This window comes from Salvelinus fontinalis, chromosome 35, assembly GCF_029448725.1.
Source record: "Salvelinus fontinalis isolate EN_2023a chromosome 35, ASM2944872v1, whole genome shotgun sequence".
Lineage (NCBI taxonomy): Eukaryota > Metazoa > Chordata > Actinopteri > Salmoniformes > Salmonidae > Salvelinus > Salvelinus fontinalis.
Window position 1 is genome coordinate 20635847 of NC_074699.1, and position 26954 is coordinate 20662800.

Sequence of the window (26954 nt, forward strand, 5' to 3'; positions counted from 1 at the left end):
GCAGAGTGACTCTTATCTTTCATACAAATCAAATGAAATGTTATTTGTCACATGCGCTGAATACAACATGTGTTGTACCGTGATACTCTTAATTACAAGGAAGAAAAATTAGCAAAATAAAAAAAGTTTATAGTAACGCAATAAAATAACAACGAGGCTAAATACTGTGCAAGGAGTACCGGTACCGATTCAATGTGCAGGGGTACGAGGTAGTTGAGGTAATTTATGTATGTATGTATTATGTACATGTGGGTTGGGCTTAAAGTGACTAGGCAATCAGGACAGATAATAAACAGAGTAGCAACAGGGTATGTGAAAAGTGTGAAAGTTTGTCTGTGTGAACGTGTGTGTGGAGTCAATATGCATGTGTGTGTGTGTGTGTGTGTGTGTGTGTGTTGGAATGTAAGTGTAGTATGTGTGAGTAGAGTATGAGTGTGCATAGAGTCAGTGAAAGATAGTCAGTGCAAAAAACAGGGGGTCAATGTAAATAGTCCGAGTAGCCATTTGATTAACTGTTCAGCAGTCTCATGGCTTGGAGGTAGAGGCCTTTCAGGAGCCTTTTGGTCTCAGACTTTGTGATCCGGTACCGCTTGCCATGTGGTAGCAGAGAGAACAGTCTGACTTGGGTGGCTGGAGTCTTTGACAATGTTTAGGGCCTGGCAGGGAGCTCGGCCCCAGTGATGTACTGGGCCATATACACTACCCTCTGTACCACCACTACATCATGATTGGCAGGCGGCCAAAAACCCTTGTTTAATTTTCTTCAATTGTGAAACAGCTCCGCTACTTTAGCTAAACTGCTTCAGCCAAGCTCAAATGTCAGTCTGTCACCTTCAGTCAGATAGCCCTAAAGAATTTAGCAAGCAGTCACTCACAACTCTGAGAATTGAGCAAGTCATGAATTAGTTGAATTAGTTACCAACAGTGGTATAAAAAAAAAGTACCCTATTGTCATTCTTGAGTAAAAGTAGAGATACCTTAATAGAAAATGACTCAAGTAAAAGTGAATGATCCAGTAAAATACTTGAGTAAAGGTCTAAAAGTATTTAGTTTTAAATATACTTAAGTATCAAAAGTAAAAATCATTTCAAATTGCTTATATTAAGGAAACCAGAAGGCACAATTTTATTGTTTAAAAAAAATGTACAAATAGCCAGCGGCACACTCCAACACAGACATAATTTACAAACAAGGCATTTAAGTTGAGTGAGTGTGCCAGATCAGAGGCAGTAGGGATGACCAGGATGTTCTCTTGATAAGTGAGTGAATTTGACAGTTTCTCTGTTCTGCTAAGCATTCACAATGTAATGAGTACTTTTGGGTGTCAGGGAAAATGGACCAAAAGTACATTACTTTCTTTAGGAATGTAGTGAAGTAAAAGTTGTCAAAAAACCCAACTTAAATTCTACTTTAAATAATTTTTATACCACTGAACTCCAAGGTTGTATCCTTGACTCAATCTAAATTGCCTCAGCCTGTTTGGAAGCTACTGACCACTTGCCAGCAACATAACATAATATTATGCTCCTCGTGGTATCAACTAAGTAGACAAAAGTGTGTAATGTTGTGTGATGCAAAAAAAGAAAGACAAAATTCTAAAAAGTTTTCATATATTATTTTTAATTCATACAGGTAATCAGGAGTGACTGCCCATTTTAAAACAAATATCCTCTGAGCCTCACTTAGCCTATAAAAACATAGGCAGGTTTACTCAGTGGATATGTGGCTACACGCTGAGGTTGTTTGCACATATGATAACAAAGACGGGTGTGTGAGTGTCAATCTGAAACTTATACATTGTAGAGATAGGGGTTACAATTAGTATATGCCTGATAATAGAAAAAAAAAGGTTATGCACATTTATGTATACAACCAATATATCACCTGCAGAGTAGTTCAGCCTCTCCATTTCAATTTATCTCCCACAATAATTTTGCTTATTTGCTGCCATCCCATTTCACAGACACTGACCAAAAATATACGGTCCCGAACTGATAGGCAGGAGTGACAAAATTCCCATGCCCATTTCTGGTTCCAGTTTGCCCCGATGTGAACTTACGTCAGAACATGAGCAGGTTACAAACATAAATATGCAATAAAACCAAACAATACAAATGAAACAGCAGATTTGACACTAGTTTGAAAAATATTTACTGCTGAACGAACACATATCATCATAGTTGAATCTGGATCCGGATGTAAAAAAACAGAGATAGACAAAATATGTATGTACTGTCCTTGACAGTGTCAGTTCACTATAAAAATACACCAAAATAAAGAGCATTTTACAATAGAATTCAGAGTTGAGACTTGTGAAAATTACAAACACAAAAAATGTGCTCCACATGCACACGCATTCACTGAGGGAGAAACAGACAAGATATAAAATGCACCAGCAACTGAAGAGAACTGTAAGCCTCAACAATAGTGTCAAAAGATTAGGACTGGTAAAGGCTTTGAATGGATTTACATGTTGTCAGTATATTGTGGTGTTGTGGCTGGTCTTGTGTACCTGACTCATAGGAGACTAGGTTGCAGCAGGTGAGGGAGCTGATTTTCTCTTCCTGCTGTGACTCTAGCACCACTATGTGGGCAATGGAGTAGCTGCACTCCTCACAGCCCATTGACAGTAGAATACAAACAATGCAGCTCCTCACAGCACCTATCCCACCCTACCCTAAGTCACCATGTAGATCTGAAAGGATCAAATAGGTCTGCAATATGGTAATAGCTCTACCTTGCCCTCTAAAAGACTAGATGTAATTTTCACTATATTGCTTACTATCCAACCGTTTCAGATGTACATAAGTACCTAGGTGTAGTGGTTGATTTTGCCTTGAGGAAATTAATGGGTTGCTATCTTCACCTCAACCCATCTTTACTCGGTCCAAATGGAGCACAACTCAACTTTTAAAAACACATCCACTGTTACTTAAGTAGCACAGATCCAAAAATATATTCCATGACATCCTTAAAGCTTATCATTCCTGTAGGGGAGGGATGCTCTCCAGGGTAAATTGCATCATCTCCCTGTTCAAACATCAACAAAGGGGACGCAACAAAAATAAAGAGTATGAAAATTATCAAAAACTGTTTGTTCATCAATTCAGCTTATATTACAAGACTCCAAAAATAGACCTGTTTGTTAGTACTCAAAGAATTGTTTAAAAAAAGTGTTCTTAGCTTTCTTTAAAAAAGGGCCTCTTCATGTGAGCCTTGTGGCAGGGTTCATAGGTCAAAGGTTGAGGATGGAGACGTCGAAGAGGTCGCAGAGGCCCTCGCTCTCATCCAGGTTATAGATGTAGTCATGGTCACCCGGGGGAGGAGAAAGGCGGAGGAGTGGAGAGAACACTGGTAGAGAGAAAGTGGGATATAAACATGAATAACTGGAATCATCAAGTCAAAGTAAAGGTGTTTATAACATAATCCATTTTAGACTCTTACCTTCTGAAGCCATAAGTTCCTCTAGTAGATCTGCACTCACCATCTCTACACACACACACAGACAGAGAGGTGAGAGAGTGTCTCCTGTACACAAAGTCATAGTTTATCATGTGTTTTATTTGAGGAAATTAAGTTCAAGGGTCTGTTCGGATACATTTAAATAAAGTTTAAAACATGATACACATGCACACGGGGTCAAACACAGTACCTTTAGCGGGGTCAAACATGTCAGAAAAGTATTTGGGGAAATCCAGCACTGAAAAACACAAGGCACAATATAGACACCATACAAGTACATTAGAGGTTGTTTTTATAAGGCAGAGCCAAGTTACACACCGTTTTCCTGTGTACATTTATTAAACAACCAAAAATAAAACAGCTTGCACAGACACACATTTCTATAGCAGGCAGGCATTGTACATCATTTGTTGCCACACAGATGCTTCCTGTGTTACAGAGCATTGGGCATAGCCAGGGTTTTAATGTTTAAAAAAAACTTTTACAACTCTGTGGTCGGAAGTGTGTGCTTACTAAACAGATAAACAATGTACGCACAGTACCAGTCCACAGTTTGGACACACCTACTCATTCAAGTTGCATTTCATTTTATTTATTTAAAAAAAACTATTTTCTACATTGTAGAATAAAAGTGAAGACAAACTATGAAATGACACATATGGAATCATGTAATAACCAAAAAAGTGTTAAACAAATCCAAATATTTTAGATTCTTCAAAGTAGCCACCCTTTGCCTTGATGACAGCTTTGCACACTCTTGGCATTCTCTCAATCTGCCTCACCTAGAATGCTTCTCTAACAGTCTTGAAGTAGTTCTGACATATGCTTAGCACTTGCTGGCTGCTTTTCCTTCACTCTGCAGTCCAACTCATCCCAAACCATCTCAGTTGGGTTGACGTCGGGACATTGTGGAGGCCAGGTCATCTGATGCAGCACTCCATCACTCTCCTTCTTGGTCAAATAGCCTGGAGGTGTGTTGGTTCATTGTCCGGTTTAAAAACAAATGATAGTCCCACTAAGCGCAAACCAGATGGGATGGCGTATCGCTGCAGAATGCTGTGGTAGCCATGCTGGTTAAGTGTGGTTTGAATTCTAAATAAAATCACTGACAGTGTCACCAGCAAACACCCCCACACCATCACACCACCTCCTCCATGCTTCGGGAACCACACAAATGAGGAGATCATCCATTCACCTACTCTGCATCTCACAAAGACACAGTAAGAACCAAAAATCTCAAATTTGAACTCATCATAGCAAAGGACATATTTCCACAGGTCTAATGTCCATTGCTCATGTTTCTTGGCCCAAGCAAGTCTATTCCTCTTATTGGTGTCCTTTAGTGGTTTCTTTGCAGCAATTCGACCAAGAAGGCCTGATTCACGCAGTCTCCTCTGAACAGTTGATGTAGAGATGTGTCTGTTACTTGAACTCTGTGAAGCATATATTTGGGCTGCAATCTGAGGTGCAGTTAAAACAAAAGATAAGTTCATTAGAGTTATTTAACTAAGCAAGTTACTTAACGACAAATTCTTTATTACAATGACAGTCTACACTGGCCAAACCCGGACGATGCTGGGACAATTGTGCGCCGCCCTATGGGACTCCCAACCACAACCGGTTGTGATACAGCCTGGATTCGAACCAAGGTGTCTGTAGTGACGCCTCTAGCACTGAGATGCAGTGCCTTAGACCGCTGCGCCGCTCGGGAGCCCATTTTGCAGCAGAGGTAACTCTGGGTCTTCCTTTCCTGTGGCGGTCCTCATGAGAGCCAGTTTCATCATAGCGCTTGATGGTTTTTGCGATTGCACTTGAAGAAATTGACATTTTCCGGATTGACTGACCTTCATGTCTTAAAGTAATGATGGACTATCGTTTCTCTGTTTATTTGAGCTGTTCTTGCCATAATATGGACTTGGTCTTTTACCAAATAGGGCTATCTTCTATATACACCTAACTTGTCACAACAACTGATTGGATCAAAAGCATTAGGAAAGAAGGAAATTCCACAAATTCACTTTTAAGAAGGCAGACCTGTTAATTGAAATGCATTCCAGGTGACTGCCTAATGAAGCTGGTTGAGATAATGCCAAGGGTGTGCAAAGCTGTCAAGGCAAAGTGTGGCTACTTTGAAAAATCTCAAATATAAAATATATTTTGATTTGTTTAACAGTTTTTTGGGGATATAACATGATTCCATATGTGTTATTTCATAGTTTTGATGTCTTCAGTATTATTCTACAATATAGAAAATAGTAAAAATAAAGAAAAACCCTTGAATGAAGAGGTGTGTCCAAACTTGACTGGTACGTGTGAGAGAGAGACCGTTGGAATTCTAGCCCAGTGCCAAGGTTTATCTCCCTCCATCACATTCCTGCTTATGGTTAGGCGGTCAACCTTTGTCTTATCGCGATTAAGTACCCATAAAACATTGTAATGTACGATGGTATCGCCCCCTAATGGCCAACCCCACAAGTGTATTTAAAAAATATATATATATTTTTAAAGGTAAAAAAATCCTTTAAAAAAAAAAAGACTGCTAAAAAGGACCACTAGCGAGAGGAATCATGATAAAATATACATTCTGTAGCTACAGAACAGCCAATGGAGCGTTGTTTTTACAATACGGAGGCGGCGTGGTTTACCCAATAATAATTTAATCTAAATAGTTTAACCTGCTTTTTTGCAATAATCACTGATCTGGCTTTCAAGTCAGTCTATGAAAATTCCCTTTTTGTAACAAATTTTTACCAGAACTATGTATAATGCACTTTCACTAATAATGACTAACTTCTTGTAGCAGGCATTTATAGAACATTAACACAGGTCTCAAACAAATTAGACAGCTAGCAGAACAATCTTTGACTAAAATGCTGCTAGCTGTACGTGGTACCGCAATGCGTGCGTGACAAACTGAGCATTCATTTTCCAGAACCAATGTTCATTGAAACTCCTGTTTTAGTACTGTCCGCTCTGTGAGCAACTCGAGGAGTTGAGACATAAAAAGGGTATCATTTAGAAAGGTTAACTTCCTCTATTACAGTAAAATAATGTCTCAATGTGTTTCAGTCTCCATATGACCGATTCTGTTGGATCAAAATTCAAATAACGAGTTAAAACATGTTTGTCTGAGAGGAAGAAGTGATCTCTCATCTTTGATGTTCTGAGTGGCAGGGGGGAGGGGCTTGGTGTGAGTGTGTAAATAGAGAGGAAGAGGCAGAGTGAGAGGTTTCACAAATGTTTCTCGCAAAAATCTGTCCAAAATAAGCCCAATGCGTTTCTATGGGCTTATTTTGGAGGTAAGCTTGTCGCATGTCTTCCCACCTTTGGGACGACTCCCCCATTGTTAGGGCAGAGACATGAGAATCTTGTCATATATATATATATATATCTCTGGTGTAAATGGGAAGGTGCACACAGGACAGAAGGAACGAAGGAGACGAGACCAAAAAGACGAGAACAAGCGAACATACACACTCAAAAAAAAAAATCCGCGATACAGGCATTAGAAATATCGTGCAAAAACATAAATTCTAATTTATCTAATTAATTTGATATCGCCCAGCCTTAGTCTGTGTGCCAAAGTGCAAGTGACAGTCAAGGATCCTCGCTGGCTGTGTGTCGTGTGATGGGTTGTAAATTATCAAGGGCTCAGCTGCAGAGCATGCAACGCCGCTGTCCCCATAACTGGATAATTATTAAATGATACACATTTTTTTCCTAATCTTCCTCCCTTATTAGGCTTAGATTTCTTTCTATATGTTGTATAGGTAGGTTGTAGACTACATTGCGAATTATAGTCTATGGAAATTGGCCTACTCTACACATCATTTCTTTCATAAGCTTTGATCAGCTGTAAGTTCTTTTGACATCATTACATTTTTCCATCTTGATATTGTTTCCTCAATTTGACTTCTTGTTGCCTATAACATTTGTTATTTAAAATAAAGCTGTGATAGAGAATCGCCTATAGACTGCCTTTCACAGATGTTCGCATTTGAAAGCTGCAACTTTAGGACTTTAAACACTTCATTAGAATAGCCTATTTGGTTAATTGTATTCATAATTTTTACTTCATGCTTTTGATAGGCTATTTTAAATTAGTGGGATTTGGATTTTAGCCGTTTGGTTCACAACAGAAATAGGGAGGGTTGCATGCATTATTTTATAATAGACTAAGCTTTCTTCAACTGTACGGTTTGTACAAACTACTGATTAGATTTTTTCTATCTTGTTATTGTTTGTTCTACCTCTTTCATTATTACCTTAGGCCTATCATGTTTTAAGGTTATTCAAAAACAACCTAAAACTTAGATAATTTATCTCTAACGGCATTCAAGCTAATTGTTTGATCATGAAGTAGCACGGCGGGAGGGGCAGGAGAAAGCAAGCATGCATAAAAACTTAAGTCATATTCATATCAAATTGAATTCTAACTCACAGTCAGATGAATCAGATTTGATTGGTTCAAAGACAGTCAAGTTGTTGTCCAATGAAGCAGAAGACTGGAGGGATCGGGTGTCCAATGATGGTGGTTGCTGAGCAGGTTTTTCAGTGCTGGAGGTGTCTGGTAGGTAGGTAGAGGTAGAGATAAAGAGAGAAAGAGATATGTATACAGATGTAGACATGGGACAATTCAATGATATTGTATTGAGAGTTTAGCAGACAAAACATTTTCATAGACCATGAGATATAACAGTGAGGTCACCTGGTGGCTTAGCTGCTGTATGTGCTTTAGGCTTGCTGGTGGCCAGACTCTGGGTGGTGTTAACAAATGTGTGAGTGGGTGTGTTAGTGGTTGTGTCTGCAGAGGCTGCAGGAGACTTGGTGTTCTGCAGCATTTCCTCAGGGGGCGGGACTGGCAGCACCACGGGGGTTGAGTTAACTGGGTCCTTGTTGATGAGCAGAACATCAATGGGCCCAGCAGCGCTCTTCAGATGGATCTGATACGTCCTCTGACCGCTTTGAACCTAAAAGTGGAGACAAACACACACTTACTTTTCACCCTGAGAAGACTGACTCTGACTAGGAGGGGAGGAGGCAGAAACAAAACTAACTTACAGCTTCAGGTATGGGCACCTCCAGCTGCGTACCAGAGGGAGCACGCACCGCCAAGAGGGTATCACCTTTGAAGCAACTGCAGATGTCCTCATGATTAACATAGGCTAGAGTTGGTCAGAGTTAAGGTCAGACACACACCTTAACAGAGTATTATAACAGTGTTAATGCTGGCAAGTGTATCCTCTGCTATTGTACAGACAAGACAGAGCTGCAGCTCTTTTTCTATACTTTTCTACTGGTGTGGACTGTCATGGATACCTATGTAAGGTTAGGTTGGGGTAACCATTTAGATGTTGGTGTAGGTATGAGAATGTGGGTACATAGTAAGGATATGGGCTATTGTGTGTGTCCTCGGTCACGTTCTTGATGCTTTGTTGGACCCACACCCTCTGCTGGTCCAGCTCACTTTCCCTCATATCCAGATCTTCAAGCTCCAACTTCAGGTCAATCAGCCGGTCACCAATCTCCCTTGAATTACAGCCTGGCCCAACTCCCCTTAGACAGATAGTGTACAGAAATGTAAGCACATACTGTGTGCATACCTATACACATACAAGCCCGCGACCGTACACTCACTTCCACTGAATACTATTCTTGGACTTCTTCTCGATCAGGCCGATGCCCTCCAGTACATTGGTGATGTCATAGATGCGCCTCTTCTGTCTGACGGCCAGGGTGTCTGCTGCCTACAAGAGCAGAAAAAACGACATTACTCACAACACAACTGTCAAAGTACACCCTCTCTCATCAGAAGCAAAATAACTTAATTAATGATTTTAAAATGCAAGCACTCAAATCCCTACCAAGGCTATTTTCCTTAAAGGGAAATGCATATCCAGCGTGGGGTTTACTAACAAATCACAAAAGGTCAGAGCCTGTGAGAAAGGGGCCTGTCAACCAATCACTGGATGGGTCATTGCCCTGGTAGCCAATAATAGGAGAGGTCACAACCCTATGAGCCTATCAGAGGGGGGACTAAACAATGCAGACAATAATGACAGACTGTGACAAAGCTACCCGCTGAGCGATGAGACACAGCTTGTCTCTTTTACACACACACTCTTTCTGTGTTTTACCCTCTTTTATTCCTCGAACTCCTTACTGACATTAACCTAGATAATGTAACAGTTTTACACTTAGTTTTATATTAGAGTTTAAGCTTCTATTTTAGAGTATAAATCATCACGATCACAGTGCATGTGTAATTGCTGGCTTTTGGCCAATAAAAAAAATTAAAAGACAATAAATAAAATTGTTGCTAGTCAATTTGACCGTGAGAATAAAATTACAAATCATTTTTATTCGTTGATGGAAATACATTTGACTGTCATGCTTATTGGTCTATAGGCTAAAGCTGCAATATGTAACTTTTGGGCGACGACCAAATTCACATAGAAATGTGAGTTACAGATCGGTCATTATTGAAAGCAAGTTTAAGAAGCGGTAGATCTGTTCTATGTGCTCTATTTCTATGCTTCCTGTTCTTAAGTTTCGTTTTTGCCTTTTTAACTTTCAGTTTTGTACACCAGCTTCAAACTGCTGAAAATACAATATTTTTGATTATGGAAAATACACTGCTCAAAAAAATAAAGGGAGCACTAAAATAACACATCCTAGATCTGAATGAATGAAATATTCCTATTAAATACTTTTTTCTTTACATAGTTGAATGTGCTGACAACAAAATCACACAAAAATTATCAATGGAAATCAAATTTATCAACCCATGGAGGTCTGGATTTGGAGTCTCAAAATTAAAGTGGAAAACCACACTACAGGCTGATCCAACTTTGATGTAATGTCCTTAAAACAAGTCCAAATGAGGCTCAGTAGTGTGTGTGGCCTCCACGTGCCTGTATGACCTCCCTACAACGCCTGGGCATGCTCCTCATGAGGTGGCGGATGGTCTCCTGAGGCATCTCCTCCCAGACCTGGACTAAAGCATCCGCCAACTCTTGAACTGTCTGTGGTGCAACGTGGCGTTGGTGGATGGAGCGAGACATGATGTCCCAGATGTGCTCAATTGGATTCAGGTCTGGGGAACGGGCGGGCCAGTTCATAGCATCAATGCCTTCCTCTTGCAGGAACTGCTGACACACTCCAGCCATATGAGGTCTAGCATTGTCTTGCATGAGGAGGAACCCAGGGCCAACCGCACCAGCATATGGTCTCACAAGGGGTCTGAGGATCTCATCTCGGTACCTAATGGCAGTCAGGCTACCTCTGGCGAGCACATGGAGGGCTGTGCGGCCCCCCAAAGAAATGCCACCCCACACCATGACTGACCCACCACCAAACCGGTCATGCTGGAGGATGTTGCAGGCAGCAGAACGTTCTCCACGGCGTCTCCAGACTCTGTCACGTGCTCAGTGTGAACCTGCTTTCATCTGTGAAGAGCACAGGGCGCCAGTGGCGAATTTGCCAATCTTGGTGTTCTCTGGCAAATGCCAAACGTCCTGCACGGTGTTGGGCTGTAAGCACAACCCCCACCTGTGGACGTCGGGCCCTCATACCACCCTCATGGAGTCTGTTTCTGACCGTTTGAGCAGACACATGCACATTTGTGGCCTGCTGGAGGTCATTTTGCAGGGCTCTGGCAGTGCTCCTCCTGCTCAAAGGCGGAGGTAGCGGTCCTGCTGCTCGGTTGTTGCCCTCCTACGGCCTCCTCCACGTCTCCTGGTGTACTGGCCTGTCTCCTGGTAGCGCCTCCATGCTCTGGACACTACGCTGACAGACACAGCAAACCTTATTGCCACAGCTCGCATTGATGTGCCATCCTGGATGAGCTGCACTACCTGAGCCACTTGTGTGGGTTGTAGACTCCGTCTCATGCTACCACTAGAGTGAAAGCCCCGCCAGCATTCAGAAGTGACCAAAACATCAGCCAGGAAGCATAGGAACTGAGAAGTGGTCTGTGGTCACCACCTGCAGAACCACTCCTTTATTGGGGGTGTCTTGCTAATTGCCTATAATTTCCACCTTTTGTCTATTCCATTTGCACAACACCATGTGAAATTTATTGTCAAACAGTATTGCTTCCTAAGTTTGATTTCACAGAAGTGTGATTGACTTGGAGTTACATTGTGTTGTTTAAGTGTTCCCTTTATTTTTTTGAGCAGTGTATATATATCATAGCTGTTTAGATGGCAGAATGATTCCCCACACAGTACTTTCTTGTTTTGTCACATAAATTCAAATTATTTGCCTAATTTCAGTTTTTGCAACTAGGAAACGGGTTATTGATTTCTGCATAGTGCAGCTTCAATTGACAAAATGTTGTGTAATTAAATTGGGGTGTGTGTATTTTCGTTAGTCGCCATGTATCTTATTTATTACACGTGCACAGCATACAGAGCCAATTTTTAACAGAATATCAATTGTCAAACAGCGCTAGAGCTGCTGCTGCAGATCCTCAGCTCGATGCTTCTGGAGTGTCATTGGGCAACAATTCTAAATGCAATCACATGTTAAAAACGGTTTTGATGGTCATGATTAAAAATAGCTACTATTGCTTTATTACTCAACTGATAATTGAAGTATGCCTTGCATTTGCCATTTATTGAGAGACTTCGGGATTTTGGCAATGAGGCCCTTTATCTACTTCCCCAGAGTCAGTTGAACTCGTGGATACCATTTTAATGTCTCTGCTTGCAGTTAAGTAAGCTGATAACTAGTGCTAGCACATTTGCTAACTAGCGTTAGCATAAACACTGGAAGTCTATGGTATCTGCTAGCATGCTAGCAGATACCATAGACTTCCTGTCATTGCGCTAACACTAGTTATCATTGGCTCGCAAAACTACCTCCAACTTCCTTCATACTGGACACAGTGACATACAAATGTTATCCACGAGTTCATCTGACTCTGGGGAAGTAGATAAAGGGCCTCATTGTCAAAATCCCGAAGTATCCCTTTAAGCATTAGTGTTAGTCAACACCTATTACATTGTAATTAAAATCTTTCCGGACACATTTTTCTAGTGGAAACCCTGGTGTGGGTGTCTGAGTGCATGTCATATTCCACATCCATCTCCTCGGAGTTTGTTGCACATCTGTTACAACACAATGTAGCAATCAATATCAATCAAACAAGGCAGTGCTTAGACTTATATAGGTTATAAAATTGAAGACTGCGATTATACTAAAACATAAACAAAAAATGGCTAACCATTCTCACACAGTCAGACAGTCAAAAGAGATGCAGCCCATAACTCACTACTTTAAGATCGAGCACCCCGTCCTCCGCTTCCTGCAGCAAAGTAACGAACTTCGTGGTGAGAAGTCCGAGGCTCCTCTCGTGTCTCTGAGACTGGGGAACATCGGAACCTTCCAGCTCGGTTCGGCTCACCTCCAGCGCCATAACCAGTCTGAATCGGTTGGACGATATAACGTTAGTGAATGGGAGGTTTCCCTAAATGCTGTAAAGCACTGGGCCTATGCCCTCGGTCGTCCTAGTCCAGTACAACCGCAGGGATAGTTTCAACCCTAGAAAGGCTGTGCCGACACCGGGTCAGTGGTCGGTCCAGTTCGTCTCCCCGTGAGCCAGAACACAGTAAGCAGCCACCCAGCAATGAGGTCCTATGCTCGAGCCGTTGGAGGCGGGCTGAAAGCTGGGATGGTTTCAAGCGTAGAGAGCGTCTGCAAAGTGAGGACACCAAGGTAAAGTGAAACGAAAAATACACAACTACTCACTGTACCATAACCTGCTGTATGCATTGCATACGGAGACGAAGCTACAGTAGAGTAGCTAGCTATATCTCGTAGAGTTCCTACTCCAATTTGATTTGATCAGATTGTGTATGAGTGCAAAATACCAAGTTAGCAGTAAATGCAAACCGGTTTCGATTAGACCTCCGCCACTGGATTGGCTTGGCAACTCATTGACCAACCACCCATAGTTACGTTAGCTAACTACAGTAGTTAGCACAACAAGGTAGCTAGCTAGGTAGTGTACATTAGGTACATGTACAATAGGTACATGCATATCACTAAAACAACGATGGCTAGTGGCTAACTGGCTCTCGTTAACTAAACGTTAACTTAGGTGGCAAGATAACTAACTCACCCGATTAGCAACAGACTAGATAACGTTAGCTAGCTACAGTACCTAACTATCTCCTGTCACGAGTGTCCTGATGAATGGTCGTATGTACTTACCAATAAATTGTCCTCAAAACAGCGTTGGAATGCTATTCAAATTGAGTTTGTTTCATCGATATATTGTAAGCAAGCAATCACTCAGGGCATTTACTTAACTAATATTCGAAAGCAGTTTAAAAACTCCCTCCTACTGCATCTTTCATCCAACAGAACCAGTGCATTTTTCTTCCTGTTCACGAATGTCCTCGCGTACAGCGAATTTGACACCGAACGGGGCATGGAGCGACGCAGGAGATAGCCAATGAAATCACGTTAGTGCTAGGGAGCGTCACACATAGAAGAGTATCACGATACAGCGCAAAATGAAACGATATTGTAATATACACTGAGTGTACAAAACATGCAGGACACCGACTCTTTCCATGACATAGACTATCCAGGTGAACGCTATGATCTCTTATTGATGTCCCTTGTTAATTTCACTTCAATCAGTGTAGATGAAGGGGAGGAGATTGGTTAAGTACGTTTTTTTAAGCCCTGAGACAATTGAGACATGGATTGTGTATGTGAGACATTCAGAGGGTGACTGGGCAGGACAAAATATTTAAGTGCCTTTGAACAGGTTATGGTAGTAGGTGCCAGGCACACCGGTTTGTGTCAAGAACTGCAACCCTGCTGGGTTTTTCACGCTCAACAGTTTCCTGTGTGTATTAAGAATTGTCCACCACCCAAAACACATACAGTCAACTTGACACAACTGTGGGAAGCATTGGAGTCAACATGGGCCAGCATCCCTGTGGAACGCTTTCGATACCTGGTAGAGTCCATGTCCAGACGGGGGGGAGTTTTGTACACTCAGTGTATATTGACCCAGTTTCTTGAATAAAACACGGTATTAGAATGTCTTTCAGAACTATGTCAAGATGACATTCACATTTTTGGAACAATGCAGAGAATGAACAATAAACCATACACCCACAGACAAGTTTAAAAGCAGAAATAATTTTGACAAGTCAAGGACTCTTTTCCACTACTTTGCAAAGCCCCTACCCTCTTTGAGTCACTCATGTGTAAGTAGATTCCCTAAAAACATTCCACTTTGATACAGCTACGACTTTTCCGTAACAGGTTAGGAGAATTAACGTAGCAGTTTAGGAGAATTAGGTTAACGTCAGGAAAATGCTCTCCATACATTCTACAAAAAGTCACTTGTACTGAAGTGCAGTGTTTTTAGAAAGTACCCAAGTGTAAGATTGAAATGACCAGAAATCATGGATACCAGAAATCTCCAAAAGTCCCCACAAGGACAGCAAAACAAGGAAAATTCTCCCTCGTGGGGATATTTCCCAGGTCCCCATGAGGAAAAAGCCTATTTTAGGCATAGGGGTAAGCTTTAGGATTGGGGTTACAATTATGTTCAGTGTGTGTGTGTGTGACAGTCTTGGCCTTGTACTTTAACTGACAGTGTGGCCTATGGATTGTAATTTTATTTTATTTTTATTTTATTTTACCGTTATTTTACCAGGTAAGTTGACTGAGAACACATTCTCATTTGCAGCAACGACCTGGGGAATAGTTACAGGGGAGAGGAGGGGGATGAATGAGCCAATTGTAAACTGGGGATTATTAGGTGACCATGATGGTTTGAGGGCCAGATTGGGAATTTAGCCAGGACACCGGGGTTAACACCCCTACTCTTACGATAAGTGCCATGGGATCTTTAATGACCTCAGAGAGTCAGGACACCCGTTTAACGTCCCATCCGAAAGACGGCACCCTATACAGGACAGTGTCCCCAATCACTGCCCTGGGGCATTGGGATATTGTTTAGACCAGAGGAAAGAGTGCCTCCTACTGGCCCTCCAACACCACTTCCAGCAGCATCTGGTCTCCCATCCAGGGACTGACCAGGACCAACCCTGCTTAGCTTCAGAAGCAAGCCAGCAGTGCTATGCAGGGTGGTATGCTGCTGACAATGTATTTTGTATTTTGCTGGTAATGTATTTTGTGGATTCAAATAAAGTATTTCAAATGTGTGTGTTTTTGTGCATGTGTGTGCTATACCTCTGCATCCTACCACTGGATCAGAGGCAAAAGGTGTGATGGTCAAACACAAAGGGGCACAAGGTGGGGAGGGGCCAAAAGGGGCATCTCCCTTCCAAAATTACAGCCTGACCTATTTCTGTCTACCGTGGTTATAAACCCACAAAGAAGCCTTCCCAGGCGGCTCAGCCCAGACAGAGAAGACTGGAGTGGGACAGTCAATTGGAGTAGCATCCCCCTCACCTCAATTCAGCATGGAGGCCAAAATGTAGCAATGCTTCAAGATGCAGGAGCAGCAAAATAAAATACTATGGTACTATTTAGTTCAGTTTACTATATGCCACTTAACAGATTATTTTTTATCCAGAGCGACATGTATGACAGAGTGCATAATATATATAGATTTTTAAATGTGATCTTTGCGGGAATTGAACCCACGTTGTTCACATAACATGGACCATTTACGGTCAGAGTATTGGATCAAGCCAAGGTCGAAATGATTTAAACCCTGGTCTGAGGGTCACATTGGAGAGACAACCCCTGATGCATTGGTTGTGTGGAAACGGGTGCATTGGGGGTCAGGGACAGCCGTATGCTATGAATGCACAATGAACAACATGAAAGCCCAGGCCGCTGTGCTGTCCCTGCACTGTTGGGGCAGGGGCATTGTTTGACAGACAAAAGGCTAACGGTGCCCAGGACAACCCACAGTGCATTTGGCCCCTATGGGACAGAGGATGAGAAACTAAGGGGGAACAAGGGTATCTGGAGAGTACACCCAACCAGATGCCCCCCCTTCTCCTTCCAAAACCAAAACTAGAATTTCCCACCTCACATCCCCATCCTAAAGAGACAACAACACAATGAGAGGGCCTCTTCCTCGCAATAAAATAAGAATGAGCCAGAAGATAAAGAAGGAGAAAAATTTGAGAGCGAGTATGAGGGGGGGGTTAAAGGACTGAATGTGATTTCTATGATCTTGTAGGAGCTGATGATGGGTGACTAATATTCCAAGACAGAAGAACACAACACACCAATTGTCATACTAAATATGTCATAACCTCTACCCAATACCGTTTAGATTTTTCCCAAATTGAGTTTCTCTGTTTTATTTTTTCTAGTTTCAAATTCAGTTATTTACTCTCAAAATTCCAATTATTTATAGAGAAACATCAACATTGGATGTCCTGAGTCCATGTCAATGCATCAATCAAATCAAAAGGAAAAGAAAAAAACTAACAAATGTAGATTATTTTGTGTAGATTCCTTTTTTTGTGTAGATTCCTTTAATTGCGCACCTAAGGCCTGATTCCGGCCTGAGTTAAGCCATAAATTGAATGTTATTTCTTTTTATGCACCTTTACCCATATGCATATTCTGACCTTGAACTTAAACATGAAAATAGCATGCTGTTCACATCGCTTTTCTTTCAAGGTGGAGATCTAATAAATTAAGGTGTGGCAGACCGGTGTGTCTACAGATAAGCCATATTCTGACCTCGACTTATTTCCCTCATAATTCCACCACCTTTATGCACGAGGAAACCATGAATAAGGTCGAGCGAACTGGCTAACTGGCTATACAAAGTGATGGACAAGCACCCACCACACAGACAGGAATTCCCATGCTGTTGCTTCTTCAAAAAGTTACAAGAAATACCAATCACTGGTGCATTATTTTCATATCTTGTGAGAAACTTGTGTAGGTCAATAGATTTTCTAATAAGTTCAATACATTTAATGAATCTTCTAAATTCAACACATTTTGAACATTGTTGAATTCCGTATTAATGTTGGGACCTACTTGATAGTCTGGTAAAGTGCCACCCTGATTCACCCCCTTGTACAGTTATCACAATTTGTTGCTTGGAAAACTACTCCAATCAAAAGGTTTTGTTTAAACACAAGTCAGTATAGACTATCAAGGCTGTAGGGGAGACCGGGACCGGGGTTGCAGTTGTCACACTTTTTACTCTTGTGTGTATTTTCAGACACCAATATCCCTTACAATAATCTTTTCAACATTAATAGAAAGACCAAGTTCTTGGGTTGACATGGAGTTATTAGCAGGGTTGGATGTCACACAGAATGTGGTTGGTTGTCACAATGTTGCTAGTAGCTTATTCCTTTTGTAACAAGAAATTAACCTCTATTAACTTTCATTTGAATTGGTTAACCCCCTTTTGAGTGTTTGTCTCTTTGCGTGAGTGAGGGAATGAGTGTTAAAGGTAGATTCAACTATAAAAAATAAATAAAGAGAGTAGCACGCTCTACATACAAGCTCCAAGTAATTTATTGGGTAAACCACCAATGCTTCAGCATCACCATGCCTTCTTCAGGATAGACTCAGTCAAATGATGTTGCCACGAGCTGCACCGGAGATATTGAGAGAGAGATGCCACACTTTGCTCTCACACAGTCACACACAGTATCTGGCATGTGCATGGGTTTGCTTTAGACTGTGTACAGCATGGTAGCCACGGGACCAAAACAGTGAAGAAGTTGAGCCTAACACTTCAACGCTCTTAGTTGTTGCTGAAATTGATCCACTAAGCTGTTTACTTTCTGCATCTATGTCACATCCCTGAGTCTACCTTTAATAATGCTGCATTCACAACCTTCTTCTTTGGTGGAGTTTTAAGGGGGACTACATCCTGAAAAGTTGTTTTGGATTAGGGTCAAGCTTACTCAGAAAACAAATCCAAAACGGAAATGGGAAAACAAAACTTATAATGCCCTCTAACATCCGAAAACAGCATACAAAACAAAACAAAAAAATACTCAGTGCCCTACACAGATCCGGGGACCTGAGAGGATGCCATGCTCCTGCCAGTACTTCATGCAGCCCTTCACCCTTTACATCCCTCACTCCCAAGAATCTTTCATCTTCCGCTACGATAATAGCAATCCTTCCGAGTTCTTTACCACTCCTGTAGTGCAGTTTATCACCGTAACAATAAATGCCCAAAAGTCCATCTTTTTCATGATAAGGGTATCTGAATCCTGCAGCTGACTGCGTTCATAACCAAGTGGAAAGGTGGTATTCACCACAAGAGGCAATCTATCAATATGTTTTTTTAACACTATAATTTGTTTACAAGCATGATAGCTGTATTTTTAGTTTATGGTTGATGGAGCTTTTTGGCCATTAACCAATCGCCGTTTCTCAACGAGTTCAAAGCATGTGAAGGCATCCAACCGGTATTCACGACTTCACAACTAGTAATTAGCACCTTGCCACTTGGTTATGAACACAGATTTAGGGACCAGAGCCACGTCCCCCACATCTGAGGAGCATTGGGGTTAATGAGTTGCTACTGCACAATGGCAGCCCTGAGACAATGTTCTGCAGATTCAAGCCAGCAACAGGGTGCCACAGCCGTGCGGCATCCCAAGCCGTGTCCTCAGAGCATGTGTAGACCAGCTGGCTGGAGTGTTTACGGACATATTCAATCTCCCCCTATCCCAGTCTGTTGTCCCCACTTGCTTCAAGATATCCACCATTGTTCCTGTACCCCAAAAAGCATAGGTATTCTAACTAAATGACTTCTGTCATCATGAAATGCTTTGAGAGGTTAGTTAAAGATCATATCACCTCCACCTTACCCGACACCCTAGGCCCACTACAATTTGCATACCGCCCCAACAGATCCAACGCATTCACCATTGCACTGCACACTGCCCTATCCCACCTGGACAAGAGGAATACCTATGTGAGAATGCTGTTAATTGACTATAGCTTAGCCTTCAACACCGTAGTGCCCTCCAAGCTCATCACTAAGCTCACGGCCCTGGGTCTGAACTCCTGCAAATTGGTCCTAGACTTCCTGATGGGTTGACTCCAGGTAGTGAAGGTAGGAAACAACACCCCGCCATGCTGATCCTCAACACGGGGACCCCACAGAGGTGCGTGCTCAGACCTCTCCTATACTCCCTGTTCCCCATGACTGCGTGTCTCCAACTCAATCATCAAGTTTGCTGACAACACTACAGTGGTAAGCCGGATGTGGAGGTCCTGGGCCGGAATGGTTACACGTGGTCTACGGTTGTGAGAACGACTGCCATTATTCTCTAAAACGACATTGGAGGCAGCTTTTGGTAGAGAAATTAACATGAAATTCTCTGACAACAGCTCAGGTGGATATTCCTGCTGTCAGCTTGCCAATTGCACGCTCCCTCAAAACTTGAGACATCTGTGGCATTGTGTTGTGTGACAAAACTGCGCATTTTAAAGAAGCCTTTTATTGTCCCCAGCACAAGGTGTGCCTGTGTAATTATCATGCTGTTTAATCAGCTTCTTGATATGCCACACCTGTCAGGTAGATTAATTATATTGGCTAAAGAGAAATTCTCACAAATAGGGATGTAAACAAATTTGTGCACAACATTTGAGCGAAATAAGCATTTTTTGGTGCGTATGGAACATTTCTGGAAGTTTTTTATTTCAGCTCAAAAAACATGGGACCAACACTTTACAGGTTGTGTTTATATTTTGAAGGGGATGCTGGGTTGGAGCGAGTATTCGCACTACGCTTCGCTCCACAGGTAATATTACATTTCATTACATTTCATTACAGTACAACGGTTTGATGTGTTTGATCTGAGCAATTTTTCTTAGCTATCTACATAGCCGTCTTTGTATCAAAGATAATTGTGTAGTTTAGAGTAATTATCGAGGTTAGCTAGCCAGCTATTTTCGTCCTTCTAACGTAGTCAACACTGCTAGCTAGCCAGCTAGCCAACTTCTACGGAATAGCAGCACTGTAGAAACTATTACATTACAACGGAACAACTTGATTAGTGTAGTGTTAGCTAGCTACATAGTTGTCTTTGCTGTCTTTGTATCTAAGATAATTGTGTAGTTTAGAGTAATTATCGAGGTTAGCTAGCCAGCTATTTTCGTCCGCTGCGCCGCGCCACCGTTCTCCTACCTAGTCAACAACTGCTAGCTAGCTAGTCAACTTCTACCGACTAGCAGCACTGTAGAAACTAATACATTACAACGGAACGATTTGATTAGTGTAGTGTTAGCTAGCTACATAGTTGTCTTTGCTGTTTTTGTATCTAAGATAATTGTGTAGTTTAGAGTAATTATCGAGGTTAGCTAGCCAGCTATTTTCGTCCGCTGCGCCGCGCCACCGTTCTCCTACTAAGTCAACAACTGCTAGCTAGCTAGTCAACTTCTACCGACTAGCAGCATTGTAGAAACTAATAATACATTACAACGGAACGATTTGATTAGTGTAGTGTTAGCTAGCTACATAGTTCTCTTTGCTGTCTTTGTATCTAAGATAATTGTGTAGTTTAGAGTAATTATCGAGGTTAGCTAGCCAGCTATTTTCGTCGCCGCGCCACCGTTCTCCTACCTAGTCAACAACTGCTAGCTAGCTAGTCAACTTCTACCAACTAGCAGCACTGTAGAAACTAACAATACATTACAACGGAACGATTTGATTAGTGTAGTGTTAGCTAGATACATAGTTGTCTTTGCTGTCTTTGTATCTAAGATAATTGTGTAGTTTAGAGTAATTATCGAGGTCATCGAGATTACCTAGCCAGTTATCGAGGTTACCTAGCCAGCTACACTTTCAAACAAAGTCAACAACGCAGCAACTGCTAGCTAGCCTACTTCACCAGCCAGCAGTACTGTATCATTTTAATCATTTTAGTCAATAAGATTTTTGCAACGTAAGCTTAACTTTCTGAACATTCGAGACGTGTAGTCCACTTGTCATTCCAATCTCCTTTTCATTAGCGTAGCCTCTTCTGTAGCCTGTCACCTATGTGTCTGTCTATCCCTGTTCTCTCGTCTCTGCACAGACCATACAAACCGTTCACTCCGCGTGGCCGCTGCCACTCTAACCTGGTGGTCCCAGCGCGCACGACCCACGTGGAGTTCCAGGTCTCCGGCAGCCTCTTCAACTGCCGATCTGCGGCCAACAAGGCAGAGTTCATCTCAGCCTATGCTTCCCTCCAGTCCCTCAACTTCTTGGCACTGACGGAAACACACAGATAACACTGCTACTCCTACTGCTCTCTCCTCGTCTGCCCACGTGTTCTCGCACACCCCGAGAGCTTCTGGTCAGCGGGGTGGTGGCACTGGGATCCTCATCTCTCCCAAGTGGACATTCTCTCTTTCTCCCCTGACCCATCTGTCTATCGCCTCCTTTGAATTCCATGCTGTCACAGTTGCCAGCCCTTTCAAGCTTAACATCCTTATCATTTATCGCCCTTTAGGTTCCCTCAATGAGCTTGACGCCTTGATAAGTTCCTTTCCTGAGGATGGCTCACCTCTCACAGTTCTGGGTGACTTTAACCTCCCCACGTCTACCTTTGACTCATTCCTCTCTGCCTCCTTCTTTCCACTCCTCTCCTCTTTTGACCTCACCCTCTCACCTTCCCCCCATACTCACAAGGCAGGCAACACGCTTGACCTCATCTTTACTAGATGCTGTTCTTCCACTAATCTCATTGCAACTCTCCTCCAAGTCTCCGACCCCTCTCGCTCTCATCCAACACTTCCCACTTTGCCCCTACTCGGATGGTATCGCGCCGTCCCAACCTTCGCTCTCTCTCCCCCGCTACTCTCTCCTCTTCCATCCTATCATCTCTTCCCTCTGCTCAAACCTTCTCCAACCTATCTCCTGATTCTGCCTCCTCAACCCTCCTCTCCTCCCTTTCTGCATCCTTTGACTCTCTATGTCCCCTATCCTCCAGGCCGGCTCGGTCCTCCCCTCCTGCTCCGTGGCTCGACGACTCATTGCGAGCTCATAGAACAGGGCTCCGGGCAGCCGAGCGGAAATGGAGGAAAACTCGCCTCCCTGCGGACCTGGCATCCTTTCACTCCCTCCTCTCTACATTTTCCTCTTCTGTTTCTGCTGCTAAAGCCACTTTCTACCACTCTAAATTCCAAGCATCTGCCTCTAACCCTAGGAAGCTCTTTGCCACCTTCTCCTCCCTCCTGAATCCTCCTCCCTCTCTGCGGATGACTTCGTCAACCATTTTGAAAAGAAGGTCGACGACATCCGATCCTCGTTTGCTAAGTCAAACGACACCGCTGGTTCTGTTCACACTGCCCTACCCTGTGCTTTGACCTCTTTCTCCCCTCTCTCTCCAGATGAAATCTCGCGTCTTGTGACGGCCGGCCGCCCAACAACCTGCCTGCTTGACCCTATCCCCTCCTCTCTTCTCCAGACCATTTCCGGAGACCTTCTCCCTTACCTCACCTCGCTCATCAACTCATCCTTGACCGCTGGCTACGTCCCTTCCGTCTTCAAGAGAGCGAGAGTTGCACCCCTTCTGAAAAAACCTACACTCGATCCCTCCGATGTCAACAACTACAGACCAGTATCCCTTCTTTCTTTTCTCTCCAAAACTCTTGAACGTGCCGTCCTTGGCCAGCTCTCCTGCTATCTCTCTCAGAATGACCTTCTTGATCCAAATCAGTCAGGTTTCAAGACTAGTCATTCAACTGAGACTGCTCTTCTCTGTGTCACGGAGGCGCTCCGCACTGCTTAAGCTAACTCTCTCTCCTCTGCTCTCATCCTTCTAGACCTATCGGCTGCCTTTGATACTGTGAACCATCAGATCCTCCTCTCCAACCTCTCTGAGTTGGGCATCTCCGGCGCGGCCCACGCTTGGATTGCGTCCTACCTGACAGGTCGCTCCTACCAGGTGGCGTGGCGAGAATCTGTCTCCGCACCACGTGCTCTCACCACTGGTGTCCCCCAGGGCTCTGTTCTAGGCCCTCTCCTATTCTCGCTATACACCAAGTAACTTGGCTCTGTCATATCCTCACATGGTCTCTCCTATCATTGCTATGCAGACGACACACAATTAATCTTCTCCTTTCCCCCTTATGATAACCAGGTGGCGAATCGCATCTCTGCATGTCTGGCAGACATATCAGTGTGGATGACGGATCACCACCTCAAGCTGAACCTCGGCAAGACGGAGCTGCTCTTCCTCCCGGGGAAGGACTTCCCGTTCCATGATCTCGCCATCACGGTTGACAACTCCATTGTGTCCTCCTCCCAGAGTGCTAAGAACCTTGGCGTGATCCTGGACAACACCCTGTCGTTCTCAACTAACATCAAGGCGGTGACCCGTTCCTGTAGGTTCATGCTCTACAACATTCGCAGAGTACGGCCCTGCCTCACACAGGAAGCGGCGCAGGTCCTAATCCAGGCACTTGTCATCTCCCGTCTGGATTACTGCAACTCGCTGTTGGCTGGGCTCCCTGCCTGTGCCATTAAACCCCTACAACTCATCCAGAACGCCGCAGCCCGTCTGGTGTTAAACCTTCCCAAGTTCTCTCACGTCACCCCGCTCCTCCGCTCTCTCCACTGGCTTCCAGTTGAAGCTCGCATCCGCTACAAGACCATGGTGCTTGCCTACGGAGCTGTGAGGGGAACGGCACCTCCGTACCTTCAGGCTCTGATCAGGCCCTACACCCAAACAAGGGCACTGCGTTCATCCACCTCTGGCCTGCTCGCCTCCCTACCTCTGAGGAAGTACATTTCCCGCTCAGCCCAGTCAAAACTGTTGGCTGCTCTGGCACCCCAATGGTGGAACAAACTCCCTCACGACGCCAGGTCAGCGGAGTCAATCACCACCTTCCGGAGACACCTGAAACCCCACCTCTTTAAGGAATACCTAGGATAGGATAAAGTAATCCTTCTAACCCCCCCCCCCCCTTAAAAGATTTAGATGCACTATTGTAAAGTGGTTGTTCCACTGGATATCATAAGCTGAATGCACCAATTTGTAAGTCACTCTGGATAAGAGCGTCTGCTAAATGACTGAAATGTAAATGTAAATGTAATATTTTTGTTGAGTGTAATTAGAGCCTATTGAGCATAATCTCTCAGACACCCAGCGCATCCCCGAGGGGTCACAACCTTTGGGACAGTTGTTGCTGAAGCAGATGAAGCTGAGAAGGATCAAAACATTACGTTTGTGAATTTAGTGGAAACCTGCCCATTTGTAACAAGCATAGTAACAAGCATTCATTGTTACACCTTTGTAATTACAGACCGCAATTACTACCAGTTACATGTTGTTATTACACTATTGGTTTTTACAGTGTAATTACACATGTAATTACACTGTAATAAGGACCCCATGAAATTAAGTGTTACTGATTTAACCACAAAGACCAGGGAGGTTTTCCAATGATTTGCAAAGAAGTGTTATTACTATTCAGGTTCAGAAAACGTTAATGTCCTCAGAGAGGCAATTCATTTTGCAGCAGTCATAAAACATATCACACACAAAACAAATTTAAATTAAAAAAAATAGCAAAGGATGTTTACAAGCAACTAGGCTGGGTAAGTGGATTTTCATAATAAAATGTAAAAATGGGCTACATGTTGAAGTGCAATTAGTTCAACATTTTGTTCAATTACAGAATTGCATTCGGAATAAAAGAGTACTTGGCCCTGTCTATTTTATTTAACCTTAGGTAGTCTGTACTTGCGGCCAGAGGGAAGGAGCTGGAATTCGGGGTGCAGTAGTTGAGAAGAGTCAACCGCTATATCATTTGCAGTCTGGAGAGCTCTGCCCAGGTAGAAAGATGACAGTTTTTACTGTTGCTGCTCCTTGCTTTTTCCGCAAGTCCTGACTATCTTGCCTAACCTATTTTTTGGTTCAACCTTGATATTCCAGCAGTAGGACAAAATTCTCTCAAATAATGATTCATAAAAGAGAACCACGATGGTTAGGTCAACATTAAAAAAGTGCAATTACCATAGAAAATACAGTCTCTGTTTGTAACGATCTGAGTGTCGGGAGGTGCGAAGTCAGACGCAGGAACAGCAGAGCTTAAATATGCTGAGTCCTTTAATACTCAACTTGAAAACACAATGTCCAACACGGACATACTGGGTGTCACATACAACGGTCCAACGACACGAATAAACGAACCCAGTCCACAATAATAATATCCACTCCCGAAATCCAAAAGCCACAATGAAACAATCCCGCACAAAGAAGCGTACGGGCTGGCTGACTAATAAAGCCACACTAATTAACAATTAACTGAACACAGGTGATACAAATAAACACATAAGGAGGGGGAGGAAAAAGAGTCAGTGGCAGCTAGTAGGCCGGTGACGACGACCGCCGAGCGCCACCCGAACGAGAAGGAGAGCCTGCCTCGGTTGAAGTCGTGACACTGTTGGCCTTTCTTAAAAATAGTGTCAGTACACTGATCCCAGGACAGCTTGTTGTCAATGACTAGCACAAGATATTTGTACTCCACTATTTCAATGGGCTCACCTTTTATCAGTGATTGTGTGTGCATGGTAGTGTTCCTTCGAAAGTCAATCACCATATCTGTCACGTCCTGACCATAGTGCTTATGTGTTTTGCTTGTTTTAGTGTTGATCAGAACGTGAGCTGGGTGGGCATTCTATGTTGTGTGTCTAGTTTGTCTGTTTCTGTGTTCAGCCTAATATGGTTCTCAATCAGAGGCAGCTGTCAATCGTTGTCCCTGATTGAGAATCATATATAGGTGGCTTGTTTTGTGTTGGGATTTTGTGGGTGGTTGTTTTCTCTGTCAGTGTTTGTGCCACACGGGACTGTGACGGTTAGTTTGTTTTGTTATTTTGTAATTGTATATTGTTTTCATGTTATTAAATCATGGAAACTTACCACGCTGTACATTGGTCCTCCGATCCTTCTCGCCTCTCCTCGTCCGATGAGGAGGACGAAATAGACTGCCGTTACAGAACCACCCACCAAACCCGGACCAAGCAGCGTGGCAACGGGCAGCAGCGACAGCAGCAACGGTACCAGGAGGAATGGACATGGGAGGAAATTCTAGACGGTACAGGACCCTGGGCAGAGCCAGAGGAGTGTCGCCGCCCCAAAGCGGAGCTGGAGGCAGCAAAAGCGGAGAGGCGGCATTATGAGGCGCTAGCAAGGCAGAGCGGCTGGAAGCCCGAGAGGCTCACCCAAAAATTTCTTGGGGGGGGGCTAAAGGGGAGTGTGGCGAAGTCAGGTAGGAGACCTGCGCCAACTTCCCGTGCTTACCGTGGAGTGAGAGGGCGTTGTACTGGTCAGACACCGTGTTATGCGGTGGAGCGCACGGTGTCCCCAGTACGCATGCTTAGCCCAGTGCGGGCTATTCCACCTCGCCGCACTGGTAGGGCTAGGTTGGGCATCGAGCCGGGTGTCATGAAGCCGGCCTAACGCATCTGGTCTCCTCGGGCCGGCGTACTTGGCACCAGCCTTACAAATGGTGTCCCCGGTTCGCCAGCATAGCCCAGTGCGGGCTATTCCACCTCG

At 43.4% G+C, this 26954-nt stretch overlaps 1 protein-coding gene across 1 annotated transcript; it reads right to left on the minus strand.

Moving 5' to 3' along the window:
- Positions 1-1600: 1600 nt before the first annotated feature.
- Positions 1601-13861, minus strand: LOC129834494 (transcription factor E2F4-like). Its single transcript, XM_055899532.1, has 10 exons — positions 13681-13861; positions 12740-13161; positions 9100-9209; positions 8857-9018; positions 8524-8632; positions 8171-8432; positions 7904-8029; positions 3653-3700; positions 3445-3489; positions 1601-3351 (listed from the first exon to the last, which is right to left on the minus strand). Exons 2-10 carry the CDS (start codon positions 12881-12883, stop codon positions 3236-3238), a joined length of 1122 nt encoding a protein of 373 aa, XP_055755507.1. The 5' UTR covers positions 12884-13161; positions 13681-13861; the 3' UTR covers positions 1601-3235.
- Between the last annotated feature and the right edge of the window lie 13093 nt (positions 13862-26954).